At 40.8% G+C, this 27,686-nt stretch overlaps 1 protein-coding gene across 6 annotated transcripts in view; it reads left to right on the top strand.

Moving 5' to 3' along the window:
- Nucleotides 1–27,686, top strand: part of MARCHF6 (membrane associated ring-CH-type finger 6) — an 84,787-nt gene that overhangs the window by 52,793 nt on the left and 4,308 nt on the right. For 3 of the 6 annotated variants that reach the window (NM_001130535.1, XM_085001509.1, XM_085001511.1), the window contains 12 exon segments: nucleotides 66–140; nucleotides 1,973–2,107; nucleotides 4,183–4,302; nucleotides 5,343–5,443; nucleotides 7,926–8,063; nucleotides 9,467–9,671; nucleotides 11,499–11,568; nucleotides 15,443–15,624; nucleotides 17,844–17,978; nucleotides 21,641–21,730; nucleotides 23,909–24,041; nucleotides 25,152–25,287. In NM_001130535.1, coding sequence (NP_001124007.1) covers nucleotides 66–140; nucleotides 1,973–2,107; nucleotides 4,183–4,302; nucleotides 5,343–5,443; nucleotides 7,926–8,063; nucleotides 9,467–9,671; nucleotides 11,499–11,568; nucleotides 15,443–15,624; nucleotides 17,844–17,978; nucleotides 21,641–21,730; nucleotides 23,909–24,041; nucleotides 25,152–25,287 — 1,520 coding nt within the window. 6 annotated transcript variants of the gene reach the window in all.

The following is a 27,686-nucleotide window of genomic DNA, read 5'->3' as shown; positions in this document are numbered from 1 at the left end:
AAGTTAAAACTGAAAACAGCTCCTTCCCATTTGGGCGATACTGATGACCTTTATTTTTCCTTAAGGTCTCTTTGTTAGTGGTGGTAGAAATTGGAGTATTCCCTCTCATTTGTGGCTGGTGGCTGGATATCTGTTCCCTGGTGAGTTTATTATTTGTTATCATACAATCTAATAATTTAAAGGCTTTTTAAAAAGTAGTGTTTAGGATGCTTTCCTTTTAATGCAAAGTCAGTACTTGATAATAATTTGCTTATTTTTTTCTGAGAATGTGTTATTGTAGAGACTTAATGTTGCTAATTTTTCTTTCTCTTTTTTTAATCCGTTTTTTTTTTTTTTTTGGCTGTACCTGTGGCATATGGAAGTTCTCAGGCCAGGGATCCAACCCATGTCACAGCTGCAACCTGTACCACAGCTGCAGCAATGCCAGATCCTTAACCTGCTGTACCACAAGGGAGCTTCCTAATTTTTCTTGCGTACCTGATTTTTTTTTTTTTTTTTTGAGGCTTTGTGCACATTTTTGGTGTCAGAGTTTTTTCTCTTTTTTTTTTTTTTGCTTTTTTAGGGCTGCACATGTGGCATATGGAGGTTCCCAGGCTAGGGGTCCAATCAGGGCTACAGCTGCTGCCTACACCACAGCCACAGCAACATCAGATCCGAGCTGCATCTTTGACCTACACCACAACTCATGGCAATGCTGGATCCTTATCCCACTGAGTGAGGCCAGGGATCGAACCCACAGCCTCATGGTTCCCAGTCGGATTTGTTTCTGCTGCAGCCACGATGGGAGCTTTTGATGTCAGAGTATTTTTGACTGGAACTTTTCTAATAACCAGTGAAGAATTTTCTTACTTATTTTACTCTTCATAATCTAATGAAGATACCAAGACATTATATACATAAAAAGAATAATCCAATAAGAAGACTACCTTTGTAGTAATAAATTCACCCCTGACCATTTAACTAAGTTGCTCAATCTTAATTTTTTTTTTTTTGTCTTTTTAGGGCCACACCCGTGGCATCTGGAGGTTCCCAGGCTAGGGGTCCAATCAGAGCTATGGCTGCTGGCCTACACCACAGCCACAGCAATGCAGGATCTGAGCCACATCTATGACCTACACAACATCTCACCGCAATGCCTGATCCTTAATGCACTGAGCAAGGCCAGGGATTGAACCTGTATCCTCATGGATGCTAGTTGGGTTCACTAACGGCTGAGCCACGATGGGAACTCAATCTTAATTAAGATCTTTAATAACGGTCAGTAATAATCAGTTCCTGACTTTTCAAAAAAAAATGTAAATGTAGGACAGCTGCCTTTTTTTGTTTTTTTTGGGGGGGGGGGGTTTTTTTTTTTGTCTTTTTGCCATTTTCTTGGGCTGCTCCTGAGGCATATGGAAGTTCCCAGGCTAGGGGTCTAATCAGAGCTGTAGCCACAGTCCTATGCCAGAGCCACAGCAACGCAGGATCCGAGCCGCGTCTGCAACCTACACCACAGCTCATGGCAATGCCGAATCCTTAACCCACTGAGCAAGGCCAGGGATCGAACCCACAACCTCATGGTTCCTAGTCAGATTCGTTAAGCACTGCGCCACGACGGGAACTCCTGCCTTTGGTTCTGAGTTAACATTTTCTTCCATACCTTTCTATTAAAACTTATCACGAATTCAGATCTGTAACCGAGAAAAGAACCACTAATGGTTCTTTCACAATAGCAATATTGGTAAAGTTCTTATTCACTGACTGGTTTATCAGTCTTGCCTCTTTAAAATTTCTAAAATGTCACATACATCTATGATAATAGTATTCAACCTTATATCATTTGTATTTCTGTGATACCATGAAATGCTTTTAAGACAGCTGTAGCATCAGAACCTACGTGCATAACGATCCATTCACTTCCTAGAAGATGGCGATCTTAATTGAACAGATGTAGATGGTACAAATATCTCTCGCCTGTTCTGTGTTGATTTAGGAAATGTTTGATGCTACTCTGAAAGATCGAGAATTGAGCTTTCAGTCCGCTCCAGGTACTACCATGTTTCTGCACTGGCTGGTGGGAATGGTGTATGTGTTCTACTTCGCCTCCTTCATCCTGTTACTGAGAGAGGTAAGTTCTGCAGGGAGCTGCCAACATTGTACATTTCTGAAAAAGACTTTAGGTTTAAGCACAAGTAATGCCTCAAAGGCTATGGTGATTTCCTAACTAAATCATTTTCCCTATTACATTTTAAGAGGGAACAGTTATAGACTAGTTTGGCTCAATTGCTTTAAACTGTTTTTAGTCATTTGTCTCAAAAGTTGACAGGTTTTATTATTTCTGTCTATTCATGAATTTGAAAGATGAGTTGACAAAAGAAATAAAAGCACTTGTTTTGGTTGGTATATATCTTAACCATCCTTATATACATACTCTTGGAATTTTATGTCATGTGAGGCTGTCTTGGACTTCATTCAAGGACATTAATACTGGAAATACCCAAAGGATTTGGTTTTGCAGCATCCAAAATGGAAAATGGTCCTGAAGCAGGCACTTTATGTATAGAATTATAGTGAGGGTCCTTTATGATTCTGGTTCACTTTCCAGATGGGTACTTTTACTAATCCTGTTTTTGGAATGCAGTCCTTATTGATTTGAAGGCAGTGAAAGCAGGGTCAGTATTTGACTAGTATACATCTCATGCTTAGTCGTTTCTGGTGCAAAAGGACGTATAAAACTCAAGTAATTCTGATAAATATACTTGGCATTGTGCATTCTTTCTCCAAATACTACAGCATGCTCACTCTGTACCAACACTGTGCTGTATGCTGGAATGATGCAGAAACAATAGTGAGAAACAAAGACACCATTCCCACACTCCTTGATTTTATATCCTGGGAAGGAAGACAGCCGTGGAAGAAGTTAGCTTGTGCCATTGACAGTGGTGATGGAAATGTGCCCCTGACAGCTAATCCAGTGTGAATGGAATACAAAAGCACAAGCTTACTGCTCTTCTTGCTTACTTTGCTCTGTGAGAGCTTTGAAGAGTTGGGAATGGGGTTGGGGGCCAAAATGTTCCCCTGGGAGTTCCCGTAGGGGCACAGTGGTTAACGAATCTGACTAGGAACCATGAGGTTGTGGGTTTGATCCCTGGCTTTGCTCAGTGGGTTAAGGATCTGGCGTTGCCTGAGCTGTGGTACAGGTCACAGGTGCGGCTCGGATCCCCAGTTGCTTTGGCTCTGGCGTAGGCCAGCGGCTACAGCTCTGATTAGACCTCTAGCCTGGGAACCTCCATATGCCACAGGTGCAGCCCTAAAAAAAGGTAAAAAGGCAAAAAAAAAAAAAATTCCCCTGAATATATAGTGTAAGTTCAGTAAATTCTCTTTGCAAAGCTTGTCTTTGTTTTGAAACTAGTTAATGAGACTAAATTAATAGTGTTTTAAATTGTAATTATATATATGATCTCTGAATTACATTGTTCAGTGACAGAGTAGCTTTTACTGACTTTTTTCATTTTATTAATGTGAGTGTTTGTTGATACAGAATCCTAGTATTTTAGAGTTTATTGGAGGCTTATAGGTCACATTTATAAACCCTTTGTTTGTAAGATGGAGAAATAGAGTTTGGGCAGATGAGATGGTTTACACAGGGTACCTCAGTAGTTTGGACCACTTAGAACTAATCCCCAAACTCAGTCACTACCCCATCACCCACAATCTCTAAGGTTTATGTTTTCTACGGAACAGGGGAAAAAGATAAAGACAGAGAAATGATGATACTGAGAAGCTGAAGGGTTTCTTAATTAAGATAATTTCTTGGAAAGTGTAGGACTGAAATCACATCTTCTGTTTAGGACATTTATAAATTGCAACTTGATCCTTCCCAGCTTATACAATATAGTGATAGTTTTGTAAAAATACTTATTTTTCATCTTGGAAGACTAGATTTCTTGACTGATTGTACTTAATTTTTTTCATTGAATGATTAAAAGTGTCAAAGGACATCAAATACAGGATAGTTTTCATAAAGGTATTGATTGAGGAACTACTTTTCTTAGGAAAGCTGTATAAATTTTCTATGGCCCCATTTTATGAGATGCCAAAATAATCATAAGAACATATTTTTCTGTTAATGTTTTAGCTCAAATACAGAAGCCTGAAGACATTGGTGAGCATATATAGCATTTAAAATATGTTTATTTGCAGGTACTTCGACCTGGTGTCTTGTGGTTTCTTAGGAATTTGAACGATCCAGATTTTAATCCAGTACAAGAAATGATTCACTTGCCTATTTATAGGCATCTCCGAAGATTTATTTTGTCAGTGGTAAGCATACCTTTTTATTGTTATTATTATTATTTAAAAAAAATTTTTTTTGCTTGTTTTCGGGCCGCACCCATGGCAAGTAGAAGTTCCCAGGCTAGGGGTTGAATCGGAGCTATAGCCACTGGCCTACACCACAGCCACAGCAGTGCAGGATCCAAGCTGCATCTGCAACCTATACCATAGCTCATGGCAACGCAGAATCCTTAACCTACTGAGTGAGGCCAGGAATCAAACCTGCATCCTCATGGATCCTGGTCAGATTCGTTAACTGCTGAGCCATGAAGGAAACTCCACCTTGTTATTGTTTTTGAAGTAAAACGAACTACTCTTTAGATTTAGATTTTAGATTTTTTTTTTTCATTAGGCCACTGGTAGAGTGGATTGAATAATTGGAAGTTTATATAAGCCTGTGGAAGTTGGTTTTCAAATGGCTGTTTTATTGGTTACTCTCATAAAATAAAATGTTAGTAAATAGAAATGTCTTCTAGTTCTTTAGTAGCGTAATTGATTGCCAAATTATGGGTTTCTGAATTAATTTGCATTTGAAGCAGTGGAGATTTTTTAATAGCTTCTAAATTAAACTCTTAACAGAAGTTTTCAAAATTTCTTTCCTTTGTGGAAAAATAAATTACCTACTTAAACCTAAGTTTTTCCAAAATAAAATTCTAAAAGCAATATTGTATGTTCTTTGTAAATTTTTGAGCCGTTAATATATGGGTTAGGTCTTACAATTGTTGCAGGTGTTCATTATTAAGTTGCAGGCAATTTTGATCCTTCATTGTGAATTTCTAGCTCTCTCACATATGATGCAGCGATTATCCTTTGTGCTTCTGTTGGAGCCCTTGTGGGGCAGTGAGAGGTGCAGGTGTTCTAGGAATGCAGTCTTTACATAGAGTGATCCGAGTAGAGTGTGTTGTGGAGCACTCGGCGCCCAGGGTACGTTTGGGTTTGGGCTGTGTGCTGGATGACTTCTTTCGGAAGTCTGCCTGTCTTTCCCGGGAGGCATTTACAGTGGCGCCATGCCCTTGTTCTTCCTGCAGATTGTCTTTGGCTCCATTGTCCTCCTGATGCTTTGGCTACCTATACGGATAATTAAGAGTCTGCTGCCTAATTTTCTTCCATATAATGTCATGCTCTATAGGTAAGTTTTTGAAATTTGGAAGCTTTATTAATTTGACTCTTAAGGATTTTATATGCAGAGAGTATACATTTAAAACATTCATTTCTTACACATATTAGAAATCAGATAACTAAATTTTGCATAAATCATATAAACACTAGTTTAGCAGCTATAATTTCTAAAGACTTATTTTTCAGTAAATGAGGTGTGCCTTTTTTAACTTTGAAATGTTTAACATACTTAATGAGTGCTAGTAGCATCATCTTTATATGAAAAGCACTGTAAATAATGGAGCCTTAGTTATACATTTAATTATAGTTTAAAATTATGATAAAAGGATTATAAATGGAAAATATTTTTTTGATTAAAAAACTTAAGTCACCTAGAAACCTACCCTTCACCACTCTTCCTAATAATAATCCCTTTTTCAGTGATTTGTATCCTTCCTTCAGTCAACTAAATATGCCAGGCAAATTGGATTTCTTCCTTAAATTTACATTTAATTATCTTTAAATCTTGTCAATTCTAATTCTTTACCTATCTCTTACCCAACTTTACCACTCGGATACCTTAGTTTAGGCGTTCCTCTTGTTCTCCACTTAAAAGCCATCCTTAACACACCTGCTTCTTCCTCCATAATGTACATGATAAGGTCTGGGTCATTTAGAATGACATACAAGGCCTGGCACAATCTCCCACTGCCTTTCGAGCTTTTACCCAGTGTTGTCTGACTTGTGTTCCACTCTCCAGCCGTGCTCAGCCTCCATTGAATCTCCTCATAAATGCCTAGCTAGCTGTTCCTGGTATTTCCTTCTCTCTTTGGAGTGACATCTTCCCCATGGTTGCCTGGCACACTTTTTCTTTCCTCAAAAATCCAAATCAAGGTTTTATTCTCTTAAGATTTTCCCTAACTGGTGTAAGTCGTCTCTTCCTCCTTCTGTATTTGGGTTGTCATAGAACCAGGAAGCCAGTTTCTGGCTTTTTATATTGTTGGACTAGACCCATTTTGGAATTCAGTTATACCCAGAAGTTTAGCAGAATTTTTGTAGCAGTGTTTAGTTCATTCTTCCATTCAGCAAAATTGAGGGCCCGTTCTATAACAAATACTTTTCTATGTGCTATAACAGTGAACCAAACAGAATCAAGAAAAGTCTCTGCCCTCTGGAACTTATATTTTAGTGAGGGTGACAGCCAGTAAAATAGGTAAAACTGCATATAGGATGTCAAAGGGTCATAAGTGGTGTGGGGAAAAAATGAAGAAAAGAAGTGACTGGCGAGAACCTGAGGAGGTGATGCTGAGGAAGGCACTGAAGGAGGTGATGCCCTGTGGCTCCCTAAAGGCAGAGTGTCCTTGCAGGGGACCTGGCAGGTGCGGTGGCAACGAGGTGTGTTTGAGGAGCATCAGGGGGCCCACTGGGGCTGTAGTGGAGGAAGGAAGAAAGTAATTGGTTCTGAGGTCAGAGAGGTCATGGAAAGCCAGGTCCTAGAGAGCCTCCTGTGCCATTGTGAACAGTCTGGCTTTGACTTGAGTGGTGTCCGGAAAGGCTGAGTAGGAGGGATCTGACCGAGGTCTAACAGGGATCACTCTGGATGCTGTGATAAGAGCTCTAGTTGGGATGGCCAGGACAGAAGCAGGAATCCAGCTGGGAGAGCAACAGCCATCCTAGGGAGAGGTGTGGGTGGCTGAGAGAAGGGAAGTAGCAGTGGAGGTAATGAGAAGAGCTGAGATTTAGGGTACAGTCAGTAGGATTCTCTGGCTGTTTGAATGTGGGCTGAAAAAAAGGCAGTTAGGGATCTGTTTCTGTCCTGAACACCTAAAAGGATGGAATTGCTGTTTACTAAGATGAGGAAAATTGTGGAGGAGCAAGATTTAAGGGAAAGAGTGGGAGTTTGATATTGAATATGAAAAATTTAAGATGTCTCATGTCTGCATGAAACATTGAGTTGGTACTTTGGGTGCATGTTAGGAATTATGGAAGATGTCTGAGTAGTACATAGGAGTCTACAGAAAGGTTCTGTTTGAAGCTGCAGGGGGGTGCATTCATCCAGAGAGCACATGTAAGTAAGAGGAGAGAGGTCAGAGCATGGGCCCATCATTGTTTCCAGGTCGGGGAGATGAAGAGGAACCAGTGGGTCTTGAAAAGGTGTTCATGGGGAAAGTGTTTGGAGGAGTAAGGAATGACCGGTTGTGTAATGTGCTTCTGGTACAGCAAGTAAGGTGTATGTGCTCTTAATGCAGCAAGTGAGGTGAAGGCCAGGGCCTGCCAGAGAGATTTAACAACATGAGTTTGTCATTGGCAACTCTTGTCGGGAACAGTGTGGTGGTGGTTGAGGGAGAAGCCTTGCAGACTTGAAGAGAGAATGGACCCGAGGTGAAAAAGACAGTGCACGCTCATTCGACTCTCCCAAGAGTCTTGCTGTCATATTAACTGTTTAATATGATATAGTTACAGTATAAAATTGAGTTCACATTGTAAATTACAGCTTTTTGTCATTGTCTTAGTGATGCTCCAGTGAGCGAACTGTCCCTTGAGCTGCTTCTGCTTCAGGTTGTCTTACCAGCGTTACTTGAGCAGGGACATACACGGCAGTGGCTGAAGGGGCTTGTGCGAGCATGGACTGTTACTGCTGGATACTTGCTGTAAGTACAGGCAGGTGACTCGTAGGCATGTCATTTGTGTCATTTTAGTAGCCTTTCTGAAAAGTATGTTCCATGCCCCACTCCGGAAAAGTTAGTTTTAATAAGAGACAACTTAGTGATATCCACAGGTGTAATACTTAAAAAAGCTAATTTATCTTACTTTTCTGATCATTGTCTTATCTTTTTATAGAGAATGTATACGTGTTTTTACCCTTTTAAGAGGTTTGCTGCTGGCCCAGGTTCTTTCATTTCATAATGTAGGTAAAAATAAAAATGCAATTTTAATGCATTAACAACAAACCAAGGTACCCTTGTTTTAGAAGTCCTAACCTGGTAAGTGAGCTCTTTTCAGATTTAGTTTCTCAGTCATCTGGTCAGCATGTTGCATTTATTTTTTTGCAAGGCTTGTATATTATATAATTATTTAGAAGTTGAATCTTGGTAGTTTAAATATTTTTTCAGAAAATATGTAGCATCCTGTAGATATTTTAATGTGAAATATAGGCATACTCTGTGTTATTGTGCTTCACAGATAGCTGTATTTTTTACAAATTGAAGGTTTGTGGCAACCCTCAATTATCAGATGATGGTTAGCATTTTTTAGCAGTAAAGTTTTTTTTTTTTGTTTTTCTTTTTCTTTACTCTGCAATTGTAGGCCAGGGATCAAACCCAGACCACAGCAGTGACCCAAGCCACTGCAGTGACAGTGCTGGATCTTTAACCTGCTCAGCCACAAGAGACTTCATAGCAATACTTTATTTTCAAATTAAGGCATATACATTGTTTTCAAAGACACAGTGCTCTTGCACACTTAATAGATTATAGTATCATGTAAACATAACTTTGATACACACTTGGAAACCAAAAAACTTGATTGCTTTAATGCAGTTACTGGCTTTATCACAGTGGTCTACAACTCAACCCTCAGTATCTCCAAATGATGCATACGTGCACTTGGTTGCCTTTGATTGAGTGTTTGCCCTTCTCTAACTGCCCCGTGCCCTGCCATGAGCCACTGCTTTCCCCCATCTCCTTTTTGCCTTAATGATCTGTGGCTTGTAGGACAGTTGGCTTTTTTTCTCCTAAAATCCTTCTCATGGAGTATCTTGTACTCTTTTTTTTTTTTTTTCCTCCAGTTACTGATTTCTTCTTAGATACTGGCTGAAGAAAATAAAAATAGATTGGATTATGGGATATTCTGTATGTTAATTAACATAAAACTTGGAAAGGTTTAATTTAAAGCAGGGACTAACATTTAGAGCAGATGGAAGTAATAGTGCTATGTATAGATTCTAATTGTACATTTTCTACCCTAAGTAATAATTGTCAAGAAAGTAAATTTCATGTATGTTGTTTTATTCTGATCTGAGGTGAGTATTTTCACTGATGAAATTTTTACACAGGGATCTTCATTCCTATTTGTTGGGAGACCAGGAAGAAAATGAGAACAGTGCAAACCAACAAGTTAACAATAACCAGCATGCCCGAAATAACAACGCTATTCCTGTGGTGGGGGAAGGCCTGCATGCAGCCCACCAAGCCATACTCCAGCAGGGAGGGCCTGTCGGCTTTCAGCCTTACCGCCGGCCTTTAAATTTTCCACTCAGGGTAGGTACTGCACAGACTTAAGGAAGTTGAGTTTTTTCAAACTTCTGTTGAGAATTTTTGCTACCATTATTGGTGCAGTTAGTATACAGTCCTCTGTGTAGACATACCTTACAGTCTTCTGACAAGAACCAACATTGCAATTCTCTCATTATGCAACATGTAATATCTGTAAATGTTTTAGTTTATCAGATTTAGAGATGGGCCATAGAGTTGAGATTCCATGTGCTGTTGCTCCCTGTTTATTTAAAAAGAACAACATAGAAAACCCTTGATCAAAGAAGAAATTAACATTCTTGATTCATTTCAGCTATGAGTTAGGAACTGAAATGGGCATTTTAGTGTTTTTCTTTCTTTAACCCTCCTAGTATTAATCCTAGTACTGCAGGGTATGAGTAGTAATCTCTTGTTCAAACCTGATAAAACTAGAAACCAAATTGGTTAAGGAAATACTTTCCTCAGCAAGACTTTCCCTCAAACTCCACCGAAACTGTGCCTGTGAAGGGTCACCAGTGACCTTCCTGCTGTTAAAACTCAGTGGTCAGGCCTTGGTCCTCACCTCATTTGCTGTATTAGTAGCACATTATGTGATTGGTCCCCTGTTCTACAGACCATGTTTGAAAGTTGCTCAGGAATCTTTGTGGAGGAGTTGACATCCTTTAAGTCTTTAAAGTTAGGAGATGCAGTTGGATAAATGGAATGGGGGAAGGACATTCCAGGCTTGTGTCAGGACAAGAGGCAGGTTCAGGTTCAACATGGTAGGTGTGGAGCTGCAGGGAAGTGAAGGTGGGGGAAGCGCAGGGAACTGCAGGGGATGGGGAGGGAGCTATCAGAGATGGGGGGACGCGTGCAAGATGAGGCTCTTGGATCGGCAAAAAGTACTTTTTGGTCCAGCTTAGAGGGAGTGAAAGCTGACCAGGGTTCCAAGCCCCCTCTGGAGTGTTATCCTCTGCCGTTTTCAGTCTCCCTGCTGGAGCTTTGCCCTCGGGCCTGGGACAGGCAGACGCACACGGTATCTCCATCTTCTGTCCAGGAGAGCCGCTTCTCTCCTGTCTCAGGGTATTTCCTTTTTATTTGCGCTTCTCAGTGCAGAAGCCACCAGCTACAGCTCCACATGGCTGTTGACATTAAACTTAATGAAAAGTAAATTCAGTTTGTAAATATGTGGGATGATAGATGTCTTAATTATTTTGATGGTGGGAATCTCTTCATAGTGTATATGGATAGCAAATCATGTTGTACACTGTAAATATATTATAGTTTTAACTTGTCAGTTATACTGCACTAAAACTGAAAAAAGGAAAAAAAGTGCATTTCTTACAGACAACACAAACATATTCAATACAATTTAAAATTCCTTCACTCAGTCACACTAACCCCCATGTCAAGTGTGTGGTGGCCACATGTGCCAGTGGCTTCTGTGTCAGTGCAAGTATAGACATTTCCATCATAACAGAATGTTTTAATAGGACAACACCGTTAGAGAATGAACTTTCTTTTTGTAAAAGGTTGTTTTTGAGAATTTGATTTAAAAAAGTGAATATTTTTAGTCTTAATAGGGAAAATTTAAGCTTTTGATTTAAAATATATTGTTACTTGCTGTTGTATCTGATTATATGAAAATGGATACTTAATTACCTTTTGGCAAAAATTATAGTTAATTTTGCCTAAAATAAAAATTTTCTTTTTATGTGAAATGGAAGGAATCTTGGAAATACAAATATAGGCAATTTCTTTTTACTGAGAGAGTTGTGTTGATTCTTTGAAAGTCATAAAATACATCGAGCACATATGAATACTGTTTATGTCCTCTTATGTTTTGCTTTGCAGATATTTTTGTTGATTGTCTTCATGTGTATAACCTTACTGATTGCCAGCCTCATCTGCCTTACTCTACCAGGTATGTGCTTATTATCCTGGCTCTCCGCTAATGACATCATGAAGAGATGCTTTTTTTAAGAAAAGGGTATATGGGAGTTCCCGTCGTGGCTCAGTGGTTAATGAACCTGACTAGTAACCACGCGGTTGCAGGTTCAATCCCTGGCCTTGCTCAGTGGTTTAAGGATCTGGTGTTGCCGTGAGCTGTGGTGTAGGTCACAGACACGGCTCGGATTCCATGTTGCTGTGGCTGTGGCGTAGGCTGGCAGCTACAGCTCCAATTCGACCCCTAGCCTGGTAACCTCCATATGCTGTGAGTACGGCTGTTAAAAAAAGGGGAGGGGAGTGGTATGTGTTGCTGAGTTATCTTTCGTCAGATATAAACATGAAGTAGTTTTTGTTTATTGAGTATGGGATATTCTGTTTAGGGCTCTCCATCTCATTGGACTCATTTGTATTAGAGGACAGAGTCAAGATAGAATTTATGATTCATGTTTGGAAGCAAATCCTTGTGGTCACTCAGTTTTCATGGACATTGCCTTACTGCAGTGTGGGTTCTCAAAAAGTCATCTGTGTGGCTTAAGTCATTTTTTTCAGTGTTTTGGTGTTATGTTTGCTTTCATTGTGTAATTATCTTTCCAATCCACTGCACTGTCTTTATTGGAGACCTTTAAAAAGCCAGACTGTTTCCCTTTAATGCTTGGTAATCACAAATACTAATCTGTAAATTTCAGCCAAATAGGGCTTCTTCATTTAACAAGTGAGAAGCTGTGGATGAATATGGTAGTTTGCCATCTTTTGCAGAGGCCAGGGGTAAACGGGGGTGGGGTCCAAAGCCAGTGACAAAGTGGCAGAAACAGCTTGTTGCCCCCACCTTCTCACTGCAAGCCAGAAAATTCTAAATCATACTGATATGTGTTAGCAACTTAAATAATCATTGAGTGGAAGATGATTTTCAGGTCTTACCAAGCTTGTAAATATATTGAGTTAGTGTCTTGATTATAGCACTAATTCAGTGTAACTTTGTAAAATAAATTTATATTGAATAGTTGTGTTTTCCTGTGAGGATTGAGGCTTAGGGAAGAGTAGCTGGTTAATTTAATTTCAAGTGAGGGTTCTAAAAAAAGAATGTTCTTTTTTTTTTCTTTTTTCTTTTTTTTGTCTTTTGAGGGCCACACCCAAGGCATATGGAAGTTCCTAGGCTAGGGGTCAAATCAGAGCTATGGTTTCCAGCCTATGCCACAGCCACAGCAACGCCAGATCCTTAACTCACTGAGTGGGGCCAGAGGTTGAACCCTCATCCTCATGGATACTAGTCAGGTTTGTTAACACTGAGCCACGACGGAAACTCCAAGAATATTTTCTAATAATCTATAAGAATTATGATTTACATTCATCTGGTAAAAATAAAGATTTTTTTTTTAAACTAAAGTTCACTACTTATATCTTATTTGTTAAAGTGACAAAAGTCTAATTAACCACTGGGTATAGTTGGGTGTGGTGTGGTAACCATGTTGCTGAGGAAACATAGTTTTTGAACTTTGTACATCTTTACATTTGTGGCTTTTATGTTCCATTTTCATGTTTTTAGCAAAAATATTAAAAAGTTAACAGGAGAAGGATATCTTGTTTTAGTATTTGAATTTGGCAGTATAAGAACCTTAATTTCATTGGGGATGTTGCGTCACTCTTTCCTCATTAATCCAGAACACCATTGGGTGGCAGGAATTAGTTCCGTTTAATCCTGGACCTGCTTGTTGTCATAGTACACAGTTAACGTGGTGAGGATGTTGTTTCCCCCCATAGGTTACTTTCCTAAATCTATGTTTTAACTAATGTTAGGTGACTACAAACTAGAGACTAACCCTGTCCTCTCCTTTTGATTAGAATATGTGAAGTGTACAATAAGAAGCAGTCTCTAAGGTTTTTAAAACCAATGAACCAAACAACAAGCAGTAGTAATGTGTATATAGATCACTGTATGCTTCTACAGAATTATCAGTGATATTTTTATATCTTTAATTAGCATGTACATATGCTTTTTTTCTTTTACATGTATTTGTCTTTAAAAGTGAGTTGTCTTCATACCCAAGCTATTTTGTGCGGTTGCAAGGAAGTCTGTAACATTATCAGTATTATGCCTTCTCAGACCTGGCTATTGAGATAGTTTAGTTTGATTGGTGGGAGGGTGGTTCACTACTCTGGAGCATGAGCTTTATCTTGTAGGTATGCAGCCAAATTCAGCTTCCACTCTTGTGTGACCTTGGTTGGGCAAGGTTCTATAGGTGATCCTCTGTTTCTTGGTCTTCAGAGTGATGGTAGCTGCTGCTTGCATGGTTGTTGGGAGGATTAAAGAGAAAATGTATGGAAAAAGCTCAGCACAACCACTAGCTCCTTTTAGATATTCAAAAATAAAAGGTTAAGTACTGTATTAAGCAGAAATCAGTCCATAGAAACATAACTGGAAATTTAGGTCTTGCTTTTTCTTTCCGGCCTTATTAAGAGATAACCATGTAAAGAAAGTTTTTATGGAGTTCCCGTCATGGTGCAGTGGTTAATGAATCCGACTGGGAACCATGAGGTTTCGAGTTCGGTCCCTGCCCTTGCTCAGTGGGTTAATGATCTGGCGTTGCCGTGAGCTGTGGTGTAGGTTGCAGACGTGGCTTGGATCCTGCGTTGCTGTGGCTCTGGCGTAGGCCGGTGGCTGCAGCTCCGATTCGACCCCTAGCCTGGGAACCTCCATATGCCGAGGGAGTGGCCCAAGAAATAGCAAAAAAGACAAAAAAAAAAAAAAATTTATGTAAATGATCATAGTTGAGAGTTAGATTTCTGTGAGTATCTTGTAGAATTTATTTGTAGTAATTCTGCGAGGTAGTCCCTTAGGCAGCTTTCAAATGTTTCCCAAGTTCTGGTATATTTAGATGTTAATTTTTCTTTCAGAAATTTATTTATTTATTAATTTTTGACCATGCCTGCAGCATATGGAAATTCCTGGGCCAGATATCGAACCCCCGACACATCAGCCACCCAAGCTACTGCAGTAACAAGCTGGATCCTTAACCTACTGCACCACAAGAGAACTCCTAGGTGTTAATTTTTTTCTAAGAAAATTAATATATTTTATATTGTTGTATGCACTTTAATAAGTTTAGGTTTCTGTGTTGATGAATAAGCCATTCGAAAAGAAGTTACTCTAAATTATTTGTAATATTTCTAAATATTTAAAAGTATTGACAGCACACGAATAACAGAAAATAAATTCTCCATTTTGGTCCTGTTATGTGCATAATGATTTCATTGGGTGATACAAACAACAAAAGCAACACCCCTGTCACGCTTTTTTAATTCCGAAAAACAGTTGGCCTTGGCAAGTCAGAACATACCTCACTGGAGAGCTCCTTCCCAGTGACTTAGAGTGGTTTGGCTGTGTCTTAATCAAATAATTGCATCCTTTAGAATTTGGGGGGGTTTGTTTTGTTTGTTTTTAATGAAGATGCTGAGATATCAAAATGCATTGTCTTGGAGTTCCTGTCATGGCTCAGCGCAGACAAATCCAACTAGGAACCATGAGGTTGTGAGTTTGATCCCTGGCCTCACTCAGTAGGTTAAGGGTCCAGCATTGCCATGAGCTGTGGTGTAGGTCGCAGACGCAGCTTGGATCTGATGTTGCCATGAGCTGTGGTGTAGGCTGGCAGGTGTATCTCTGATTGGACCCCCTAGCCTGGGAACCTCCATATGCCATGGGTGCGGCCCTTAAAAAAAAAAAAAGTTATCTTTTTACTAATCACTTACAATGACTGAAATGATGAGAAATGCTAATAGTATAACACTGACATTGAGATTAGAGTTCTCTTTACATGACCACATGTCTCATTTATCAGCCTTTCTGTTTTCAGTATTTGCCGGCCGTTGGTTAATGTCCTTTTGGACGGGGACTGCCAAAATCCATGAGCTCTACACAGCTGCTTGTGGCCTCTACGTTTGCTGGTTAACCATCAGGGCGGTGACGGTGCTGGTAGCTTGGATGCCACAGGGACGCAGAGTGATCTTTCAGAAGGTTAAAGAGTGGTCCCTCATGGTAGGTTTTTCTGATAAAGACTGATCTTGGGAGTTCCCATTGTGGAGCAGTGGAAACGAATCCAACTAGGAACCATGAGGTTGTGGGTTTCATCCCTGGCGCCTCGCTCAGTGGATTAAGGATCTGGCTTTGCCGTGAGCTGTGGTGTAGGTCACAGACTCGGCTCAGATTCTTTGTGGCTGTGGCTGCGGCATAGGCCGGCAGCTTTAGCTCCAGTTGGACCCCTAGCCTGGGAATCTCCATGTGCTGTGAGTGCAGCCCTAAAAAGACCAAAAAAAAAAAAAAAAAAAAGACTGATCTTGTCTGACAGGAGTAGTGAATATTTTTATTCCAGTAATTTCTTTAAATCTTTTCACTTTTGTTTCTTCATTATGTTGATAGTGTTAAGAGGATTGATTTTTTGAATTAGGAAGAGTATTCTTTTAGGACAGTAGTTTTCTGGTTCATTCTGAGAAACATAGATGTATTTGAGGGTTAAAGAAAATCATGCTGTTAAGTGATCTGGTAAGGCCTTGGAATAGTAATGTAATTAGAAAGCTTATTTTGGAAATTGATTACATTTTTAAAGAATAAGATCTGTAGAATTAAAAATCAATTTGTTGGAGTTCCCGTTGTGGCGCAGTGGTGAACGAATCCGACTAGGAACCATGAGGTTGCGGGTTCGGTCCCTGCCCTTGCTCGGTGGGTTAACGATCCGGCGTTGCCTTGAGCTGTGGTGTAGGTTGCAGATGCGGCTCGGATCCCGAGTTGCTGTGGCTCTGGTTTAGGCCAGTGGCTATAGCTCCGATTCAACCCCTAGCCTGGGAACCTCCATATGCCGCGGGAGCGGCCCAAAGAAATAGCAAAAAGACAAATAAAATAAAATAATAAATAAATAAATAAAAATCAATTTAAGTAGAAATTTCTTTTAATCATTTTTTTCTAAAATCTTATTTAAAAATTCTTTTTAGTACACGAACTCTTGATCAGGATTGAGTCAGTATTTTTCACATAATGGGATTCCTTTGATTACAGTTTATTGCTAATTCAAGATTGTCTTGGCTAATGTGAAAGTGTATTAAATAATGGAAATTATTGCTCTTAATAAAGAACTTAATTGTCACAAAGGTGGGGTAGAAATGTAGCTGTGAGGTGATTGTCCAAGTATGGCAATTTCTTGATTGATTGCAGTGTTGGCTGTGACTAGTAAATATGTTTAGGTCACTGCTTACACTTTATCATTTGGATAATCAACTCTAGTTTTGTATCTGAGTTTATATTTTGATCTTATTAAAAGTTTAATATCCATTTAATATTAATGTTGAAAGAAAAACTTAAGAGATTCATTGTATATCAAGAATGGAGGGGTTTAATTGCTGTGTAATCCTTATGATGATGAGACACCTAACTGTATTTAAAAAACAGAAACCAGCTAATACCAGTTTTCCTATGCTATTCTTCCCATATCATATTGCCATATAAGAAGTAGGTATTTCGTCTTAATGCACACCACTGTGTCTCTTGCTGCTGAAACAAATGTACTCATTGAGGCTACCTTAAGAAAAGGGATGTCAAGGCCACTATAAAGACCGATTTCTTTGTCAGGATTTCATCTGGCTTTTGCTTAGTATCTCTTCTCTTTGTGTCTACTTTATTTTCCATTTTGCCACTTGATCCAAATTCTAGAGCTATGCTAATAGCCTAGTGGTGTGGCTAATGGCTGCCATGTTGCACAACATAGCTACAGCACATTTCTGTCATCACGGGAAGTTCTGTTGGACTGCAGTCTTCTTGAGGGAGCTAATGCGATCAGCTTGGTTAATTACCTTAACTGGGGTTATGCAGAACCCTTCAACTAAAGCAGCCCATCTGAGGAGTCACAGGTCAGCTTGTGGTTGGGCCATTGTTGGATCCTGGGGCCTGGGACAATCAGTAGCTTTCTTAGACAAACAAAGACCTACTCCTGAGAATGAGATAGGGAAAAACAACATAGCCACGTGGCTAATTTGTGTAATAAAATGAATTTTCTAGTTTTGTAGCAACAATGCATAGTAATATCATGTATTCGTTATTGCTTGAGGTTTTATAGATAACATTCAAATTTCATTTGAGCATGTATCATAAAGTGTAATTTGTTTAAGGTAATTTATTATTCTGTTAGGCATCGGGTCAAAGAAGAAGAATAAACTTCCATATGAGAGAGTTTTGCTCTAATGATGTGGTCCTTCGTTTCCTGATAGATAATGAAGACCTTAATAGTTGCGGTTCTGCTCGCTGGAGTTGTCCCGCTTCTTCTGGGGCTCCTGTTTGAGCTGGTTATTGTTGCTCCCCTGAGGGTTCCCTTGGATCAAACTCCTCTTTTTTACCCATGGCAGGTAAGTGTCTTTTGTTCATGACATTTCTTTATGTTTTGGGATCAGAAAAATCCTTAATTTTTTGAAGTAATTTTAAGCAGTTTGTTTAAAAGACTCCTAAATTTTTTCTATTCTAGGGACCCTTGTAAAATCAATTAGATAATGCATTCTAAACTATTGCTTTCAAAATGTGCAGGTCCTACTTCAAAAAACCTTACTTTAGGAGTTTCTGTCGTGGCTCAGCCTGTTAAGAACCCGACTGATATCCATGAGGACATGGGTTTGATCCCTGGCTTCACTCAGTAGGTTAAGGATCTAGCATTGCTGCAAGCTGCGGTGTAGGTCGAAGATGTGGCTTGGATCCGGCATTGCTGTGGCTGTGGCGTAGGCAGCAGCTGCAACTCTGATTCAACCCCTAGCCTGGGAACTTCCTTATGCTGCAGTTGTGACTCTAAAAGAATAAATAAATAAAAATAAAAGACTTGGAGTTCCCGTCGTGGCGCAGTGGTTAACGAATCCGACTAGGAACCATGAGGTTGCGGGTTCGGTCCCTGCCCTTGCTCAGTGGGTTAACGATCCGGCGTTGCCTTGAGCTGTGGTGTAGGTTGCAGACGCGGCTCGGATCCCTCGTTGCTGTGGCTCTGGCATAGGCCTGTGGCTACAGCTCCGATTCAACCCCTAGCCTGGGAACCTCCATATGCTGCGGGAGCAGCCCAAGAAATAGCAACAACAGCAAAAGACAAAAGACAAAAAAAAAAAAAAAAATGATAAAAGACTTGACTTTATGGATTAAACTGTCACTGTTCATTTAGGTTCCACAGATATTTAAAGATATAAATTGACACCTTTTAGTTAGGGTGAGATATCTTGCTTCTTTTGGCTTTGAGACTTGAAGCAGTAACTTACACTTTTGAATAATTACAGCCCCTTTCCCACAAAGTCTTTTTTTTTTTTTTTTTTTCTTTTTAGGGGCCGCATTTGTGGTATATGGAGGTTCCCAGGCTAGGGATTGAATCAGAGCTACAGCTGCTGGCCTACGCCACAGCCACAGCAACACAGGGGATCCGAGCCACGTCTGTAATGTATACCACAGCTCATGGCAGTGCTGGATCCTCAACCCACTGAGCAAGGCCAGGGATCGAACCTGCAGCCTCATGGTTCCTAGTTGGATTCGTTTCCTCTGTGCCACAACGGGAACCCCATTCCCACAAAGTCTTAAAAAGAGCATTCTGAGGGAACCTGTGCAGGTCACACAAAGGCCTTAAGCTCACAGAAAAAGAAAGTTATTTTTTCTGTAGTATTTAGAGCTTAGCCTGAGTTACTGTCATAGACCTTAAGTTTTTAAGAGGTATTAAGAAAAAGAGCCAGGTATTGACTTTAGTCATTTAAAGGTTTTTCTGCCTTGTTTTAAAAAAATCCCCTCTTAGTCTATTATGATGAATTTTCTAGAAATGTAAATTATCCTCTACTTTCCAGATGCAGGACCTCCATAAACTTCATTTAACAGCAAATATTTACTTGAATGTTTTAATGTGTGCTAAACCCTGGACTGTATAAAACTCAGGTGGAAATGAGGCTTGAGAACTTTGTAGGCTGGTGGGAGAGAAAGGGGCATGAGGAGACTGCTGTGATTGGGGCAAGCAAGTACCTTGCTCAGGACTTTCGGATGGGGTTTTTCTATAGGAGTTAGTGTTGCGGACAACCTAGAGTGCAGGGGAGTGGGTCAGAAAGGAGGGAGCGAGGCAGCAGACCTCAGGGTGAGATAGAGCATAGACAGGTGTGTGCCTCTCATCTACTGTGCTCATAAATGAGAACTGGAGTGAAAGTGAGTGTAAAAGGGAAATAGTGACGCGGATACGATGCCTTTCTGTAGGAGCTGCATTGTGGTGTAATCTAATAGCACCAGGGGTTGAAGAAAAGCTGTTTTTCACAAAATAATGCTGGCTAATAAAGGTAGACAAAATAACAGAATTAGAAAAAATCACTATTTTGCAATGTTCAACATAATTGTTTATTATTAGGATTGTCAGTGGATACTGAACCCCTAGGTTGATGAGTTACACTGCAATAAGAAGTTACCTCATAGCTACTGCTTACAGGCTTAAAACCACCATTTATTTTGTCCACAGAGTCTGTGGGTCAGAAATTAAGGCAGGGCATTAGGGGCTTGTGTCTCTTACATGTATGGGGTCTGATCTGAAATGACTCAGACTGAGTGTGATTTGACAGCCTCAGCTGGCATCATTTGGAGTCATCACTCAGTCCTCACTCAGGTGTGAGGGATGGCACTGGTTGTTGGTTGCCCTTCATCCGGGCTGTCGGCTGGAGTCCCTGGGTGTGCCTGGGCTTCCTCACAGCTAGGTAGCCTCAAGGTACTTGGGCTTCCTACAAGGCACTTTAGGGAGAAGAGTATCTAGCAAGCAAGGCAGAAGCTGCATCGCCTTCTGTGACCTCATCTCAGAAGACCTACAGTATTGCTTTTTACTAATTCCTCTTACGAGCAAGTCACACAGGTTGGCCCAGATTTAAGGGAAGGGGATGTAGACCTCTGCCACTCCCTGGGAGAGGAATTTGCGGGCATGTTTTGGTGCCACTACAGTGCAGAGGTGGTGGTTTGCATGCTGGCCAGGTGTTTACCTTACAGATGACTTGATACCTTAAAGGAAAGCATAGAGCTCTATAGTGGAGGATCAGGCAGACACTACCTTAACCCGGGGATTACTGTAAGGGCAGCAAACAGATTGTATGTGCACTTTACAAGATCACTTGGTGGTGAGTATGGGTGGTGATCACTTTGTCTGCCTGGGGGAGAACAGGGTGCCCAGGCCAGAGGCACAGTGAGGAGCTTGGTGTGCAGTAGATGTTCTAATTAAGCAGTTCAGCAGGCCTGTGAATGCACCCACCCAGAAGCCCTCTGAGCCTTTGGGTTGGTTTCTTTAGGTAAAACATGGCTCTACTCTCTTATTTTGACATAATTAGCTCATCTACAACCAATAAAATAGCCTAAGGATGGTTTGATGAAATAAAATCAGGGCACTATTCTGTTTGTTTCGATCTCCATTAATGTAAATACTTTTCTTAGTTCTCTTGGAAAAATAATGTAGCTTTTTTTGAAAGGTACAGAATGAGGTTGGTTTTTTTTGTTTGTTTTTGGTCTTTTGGGGGCTGCACCCATGGCATATGGAAGTTCCCAGGCCAGGGGTCAAATCAGAGCTGCAGTTGCTGGCCTACGCCACAGCCACAGCAATGGGGATCTGAGCCACGTCTGTGATCTACACCACAGCTCAACAGCAACGCTGGATCCTTAACCCACTGAATGAGGCCAGGGATCGAACCTGAGTCCTCATGGATACTAGTTGGGTTCATTACCACTGAGCCACGCCAGGAACTGCAAGAATGAGGTGTGTTTTTTTTTGTTTCGTTTTTTTTTTTTTTTTTTTCCCTCCTTCTTTTTCTTACTCAATGCAAGAATGAGTTTTTGATAGAAACACTGAGTTTGAGCTATTGAAAAAAATTCCTTGGATTTTCCAGTGTAAGTTAGTTTTCAGTAAAATTGTTACTAATGTAGCAGAACTTCTGTTTTGAAATGTATTATAAATAATGCAAGAAAACTGTATAGCCTCTGTGCTGGGTTTATTACTAAAAGCAAATAAAAATCTGTTAAATGATTTTTATTATTCTAGGACTGGGCACTTGGAGTCCTGCATGCCAAAATCATTGCAGCTATAACGTTGATGGGTCCTCAGTGGTGGTTGAAAACTGTAATTGAGCAGGTAAGCAAAATCAGTTTTCAGAAAAAGACAAAGTGATAGGAGAAGTTTGGTTCATGTGACTCTTATTTTCCATTTTCTTAGCCTTCTCAGTTTTCTACATTTTCTTAAGTGAACATAACTTATTTTTAAAGGAAAAAGGCAGTTTGCTCTTCTATCCCCTGAATTTTCATCAACCACTCTTAAAATGTCCCTCATCTCAAAATTAACCAAAAGCTTAAACCCTACCCAAAGTAAAGGCAAAATTTAGTGTATGCTTTTTTTTTTTTTTTTTTTTTTTTTTTTTTTTTTTTTTTTTAAAGGGAAGGAGTTCTGATGAAGCCTTGGTATTCAGGCTTTGTACGTCTGTAGTAGAGAAGCGGTTATTGTTCAAGACAATAAATAAAAAGGCAGAAAAAGATAATAGATTTAAAAAGCATAACTGAGAATATATTTAAAAAGTATAACTGTTTAGGAATATTCTAGCCACATAGCACCTGAGACTGTTGTGTATTATGGAACCATCAGATAATTTGGTCATTGTGGAGATAACTTTGAAAAAGGTAAATTGTACTTCTGTATTCTGTGATAGTAAGGCTAAGAGTAAGGTAATTCATTTTAGGAAGATTTCTTCCAAAATAACCAATATAGTAGATGTTGGTCCTTATTCAAGTTTTAGTTACCTAGAGAATGTACTTACAAGTTTTAGTTACCTAGAGAATGTACTTACGGACAACCCTCTTATCCTTGGGGCAGCGCCAAATTGATAAAGTGTTATAGTTCTGTAGCACTAAAAGTATACCTTCTTTTGGTATATAGGAAATAAAGTAGTTTTTAACCCAGTATGGACAAGAAAACCATCCAAAAATTCCTGTACCTGGAGGTTGACGGGGGTAGGGGAGGGCCAGGGAATCAGTGTGTGTGCGTGTGCATCTCAAGTGCAGGCTGATTCTGAAGTGAGGTGGGTTGTGGGGTGCCTGGCAGCGTATCCATTCATGACAGTACTACAGGCCAGTCCCCTCTGGAGTTTCCAAGTGAGACTGACCGTTGTGGAGAATAAGGGTTTAGTTACAGCTGGAGGCTGTGAATTGCTGATCTCTATATTATTTTGCTCTCGGTTGCATTCTTTCTCATACATGTGTATAAGTTTAAGTAAAATGGTTAAACATGGGGTTGCCTTGCTGCATTAACTTAAGTGCATTTGGGTTAAAAGGATTTTGAGGGGATCAGAAATGAGCCTTTGGAGCAGTAAGCCTGTGACTTGCATCCAAATGCTCTGGTCCATTTCCAAAGGATAGAGGTATTGTCTTGAGTTGCACCACACTATGTGACTCTGGGCCAGAAGAGGTTAAAATGCTGGGGAAAAACACAAATACCACTCTTCTGTTTTGCCACCTTCTGCACACCAGCTGTATTTTCTCTTATTCCCAAGATTCCCCCATTTCCGTCCATTCTTTCCTCCACAGTACTATTGAATAGAACTTTGTAGGTAAGATGATGGAAATATTTTAGAAATTCTTGAATTAAAAAAAAAAATTAACTTACTTTCATACTAGATTGTTACATAAAAAACCTTTTAATTTGTTGACATTTGATTTATATAAGCTTTTTAGAAACATGCTTCCTGTTTATAGTATTTTCTTATATTCAGATAAGATGAATGCAATCTTGAGTAATAACAGATCACTCTTACACAATTTATATATGAAGTTGCTTCAGGGTGTGTGGTATTCAACTAATATTGTTGGTGCCATCTGGTATTATATAGAGCAAGGCTAGTGTAATTATTATTCTAGGTTAGCATCTTATTTCATCTCTCAGCAGAGTTAACTGCAAAGTGTAAGGAAGTAAAACTTGTGGATGCCATCTTGAGGTGTGAGTTCCAGAATTTGCCTTGATTTCTGAAACAAATAACGAGTTTGAATCCTTTGGGGCTGGTAGTCCCTGTGGCATATGGAGCTCCTGGCCCAGGGATCAGATCCAAGCCGCAGCCTCGAACTAAGCTGCAGTTGTGGCCACGCCGGATCCTTAACCCACTGTACGGGGCTGCTTGAACCTGCGTCCCAGAGCTCCCAAGAGGCTGCCAATCCTGTTGCACCACAGCGGGAGCTCCCCAACTCTGTGCATCTTGAATTCAGTAGAGATTGCTGTTAACCTGGGGAAATTGTCCTGTGTTCTTGTTCTGTTTTGTTCCCGTTCCAGGTTTACGCAAACGGCATCCGGAACATTGACCTTCACTATATCGTTCGGAAACTGGCAGCGCCAGTGATCTCTGTGCTCTTGCTTTCCCTGTGTGTACCTTACGTCATTGCGTCTGGCATCGTTCCTCTACTAGGTGGGTAAAGGTGGCTGGAAGCTTGAGGGAGCACCTTGTTAGCGTCGTCACATTCTTGTCCCTTCAGTGTCCGAGGTTACTTGGCTCCAAATGCTATGTTGTAAATATAAATCCAGCCAAAACAATACTGTCAAAAGACTGTTTTTCTCAGGTTTCAGTACTCAGAGCAAGATGAGGATCATATCCGGTGTTGCCGTGAGCTGTGGTGTAGGTTGCAGACGCGGCTCTGATCCCGCGTTGCTGTGGCTCTGGCGTAGGCCGATGGCTACAGCTCCGATTCAACCCCTAGCCTGGGAACCTCCATATGCCGTAGGAGCGGCCCAAGAAATAGCAAAAAAAAGACCAAAAAAAAAAAAAAAAAAAAAAAAAAGATGAGGATCATAAAGCTCTTTGGTAGTTTTTTCTTTAGAGAGGCGAGAAAATATTGACATTTAAAAAATGTTCTTCAGCATAAAAGGAACACCAAAGAGGAAATACTCTTAACATGTAGACATTTTCGTGTCAGTACTTAAGAATCTTCACAGGCTCTTAGAGCCAGTACATGAGCCAGTGTATGTTCAGTTATAAGCACAAAGTTGTCCCCTCCGAATCTTCCTCTTCTGCTGAATTCCCTCTCTCAGTTTCTGGCATTATCATCCAACGAGTCGTATAAGTCGGAAACCTTGAGGGTCATCCGTGTCACCTGAGGCTCTGTGCTCTTGTACTCAGCTGGTCTCCAGGTCCCACTGGTCTGCCCTCTGGGGGCCTCGTCTGCAGCTCTCACCTCAACCTCTATGGCTGCCTGTTTCCCTGCCTTGAACCCTCCACACGGTCATTCTCCACACTGCGACCACAGCGACCTTTCAGAGGGATGGGTCTCTTTGTGTATACAAACTCTTTGGTGAAAACCCTTTTGCTGGTTCTTCAGTGGTCTTTAAGAATAACCCAGCTACAAGGCTCCTCCTCTAGCTGTGCCAGGCCCTGCCTGCCAGCACTCCTTGTATTACTCCCTCTGCACAGGACGAGTTTCAGTTAGGCACCACCAGCCTCCTTTGCTTCGGGAGAGGAATTATTTCCATGTCGGTGTCGTTCTGTATGCACTTCAGAGTTTTCCTTTTTTTGGTTTTACAGGTGTTACTTCGGAAATGCAAAACTTGGTCCATCGGCGGATTTATCCATTTTTACTGATGGTTGTGGTATTGATGGGAATCTTGTCCTTCCAGGTCCGCCAGTTTAAGCGCCTTTATGAACATATTAAAAATGACAAGTAAGTCCAGACCTCCATTCATCCAGCTGCTCTTGTTAAGATCTCTCATTTCTTAATTTTTGTGTCTTACGTGATGAATCACAGGAGGGAAAAGTGCTCTGATTCTGGGTATATTCTGAGGTGGAATAGGACTTGCTAATAGATTGAAGGTAGGATGTGAAAAAGAGGCCATTGAGAACTTGATTGGGTCAAGCACCTGGGGAGTTGTCATTTATGGAGCTAAAAAGACTTGGGAGAAACTGGTTTGGAGGGGAAGTTTGTTTTTTGTTTTTTTTTTGGCTGCACCCATAGCATATGAAAGTTCCCAGGCCAAGGGTCAAATCTGAGCTTCAGGTGTGACCTGTGCCACAGCTGTGGTAATGCTAGATCCTTAACCTCCCATGCCACAGTGGGAACTCCCTGGGGAGGAAGATTTTTTAAATGTTCTTTCAAAATAATTTTCAACCTGTTTTCAAATGTTCTGGTCTGATAACATATTAAACAGTTGTAGATACAAATAAGAAGCCTATATTAGGAATTATCAGTGCAAAAGTGCTGTGGTGACCTCTGATGGGGGGAAGCTCTGCAACCTGACCTTAATCAGAAATTGAGAATAGTCAGGGAAAACACCTCTGAGGATGATGGCCATTTGACCCTCCATGTCCTAATGGAAGCCTGGATCCTCTTCTGCTTTAGTGGCATCTCACAGACAAGCAAGTTTATAACTGTCCTCATGTTTGTCTGGGAGAGTTCCTGTTTACATGTGCTGCCTTTATGCCATCATTAACAGCACTCCCTTTTACTCGTGAGTGCCGCCTTTGGACAACAAATTATATGGTCACCTGTTTCCTCCGAGGATTCTTAAGAGTAATATTTTTAAGAATGAAATTTAGAGTGTTCAGCCTTTTCCAAAGCAGTGTTTATTTACTGACTGTAACAAAAACTAAGAACGCTTAGGCTGCCAGAGTACTAAGTTCTGCCAGCTCTGAAAGAATGGGGAGGGGGACTTCAGTGACGAAAGTCAGTTTTTCTCACTTCACTTGTTTTGGCAGAGCAGTCGTTACTGCAGTAACATAAAAGAGACACACCCCGGGAGCTTCCCACAGCCCCCCACATTCTCTTCTTCTTCCCCGTCTGCTTCCTCATGTAGAAACCCTTGAACTGCAGGCTCCTTGGAGGGCACATCTTGTTTGACATTGTGTATCCACTCTCCCAGGGTTTGGTCCCTAGGAGGCTCCAAGGGTGCATGTGTGCCCTGGGGCCATGAGAGGGCGCCAGGGTGATGGAGCTAGGTATGGGTTCATTCAGACTTCCCCCTCCCTCCCTTCTTTTCTCACTGTTTAAAGTTTTATTGAAGTATAGTTGATGTGCAGTGTTGTGATAATTTCTACTGGTACAGCAGAGTGACTGAGTTATGCATGTGCACATATCCGTTCTTTTTCAGGTTCTTTTCCCATGTAGGTTATCACAGAAGAGTGGGTAGAATTCCCTGTGTTATCTATCCATTCCACATACAGTAGTGTGCATAGAATCTCCTTTTTCTGCCACTGAGTTACTTTTTGGTTCTGGGCAAGTTTACCTTGCTTTTCTCTCTATGTTGATACCTTAATATGGTTTGTAATTACATGTGTGTCAGGTAGTGCCATGTGTATGTCAGGTGTTGCTCAGTTGTCATTGTCTAAAACATTTACAAAATGCTCACAATTTGATAAAACACTGGTTGGTTGGGGAACAGTGGGGTAAGGAATGGTTCACTTCAGGAGGAGAATCAGGAAGACAAGAAGGGATTAAACTGTGAGCTCATGGATGAAGCAGCAGTAGGATGAGTGGCATGTTTATAAAAAGTGAAAAGTCAGGCTACTCAGTGTAAACTGCCAAGTACCTCATTAGGCATATCTTTTTTCACAGAAAAGTGATAGATGAAAGTCAGGGTGGAGAAAATCATGGTGAAAAGTAAATGTTGCCACTCAGCACATGCCAGGCCTTTGTTACCAAGGCCTTTTCTATTCCTTAAGCAAGCACTGGACATAGGGCTGTTGTTCTCATTTTGCTGATGAGCACACTGAGTCTCAGAGACCCCAGCTCTCTGGTAGCCCTCACACAGGCTGGCTCCCTCTCCTGTTCTTGCGCCCGTGTGGAACGTCTTCCTGGGCTCTCCTTGCTCTGCACTGCTGCCTCCAAATGGGTCCTCTTGCCCACTTGTCCATCTGTGCCCCCCCTCCCCTGCCCCTGCTTGTTGCCATCAGCTTTGCTGTCCACTGTGCTCCCAGGGTCAGTCTCCAGACCATTCCCCATGGGTTATTGAGGCACATCACTGCTCTCCTTCCCAACTCCGCCATCACAATGGGAATGCCAGTGGAGACCTCCAGCCTTGTCATTCCAGCCACAGGAACTTCTGTCTCTATTTCTGTCCACAGTCC

Source organism: Sus scrofa, chromosome 16 (genome assembly GCF_054392235.1).
Source record: "Sus scrofa isolate SSC_HxYL_T2T_F1_AM1 chromosome 16, Sscrofa_HxYL_maternal_Yorkshire_Landrace_v2.0, whole genome shotgun sequence".
NCBI classification, from domain to species: domain Eukaryota; kingdom Metazoa; phylum Chordata; class Mammalia; order Artiodactyla; family Suidae; genus Sus; species Sus scrofa.
Note: the sequence above shows the minus strand (reverse complement) of the source record. Positions and strands in the feature narration are given on the sequence as shown.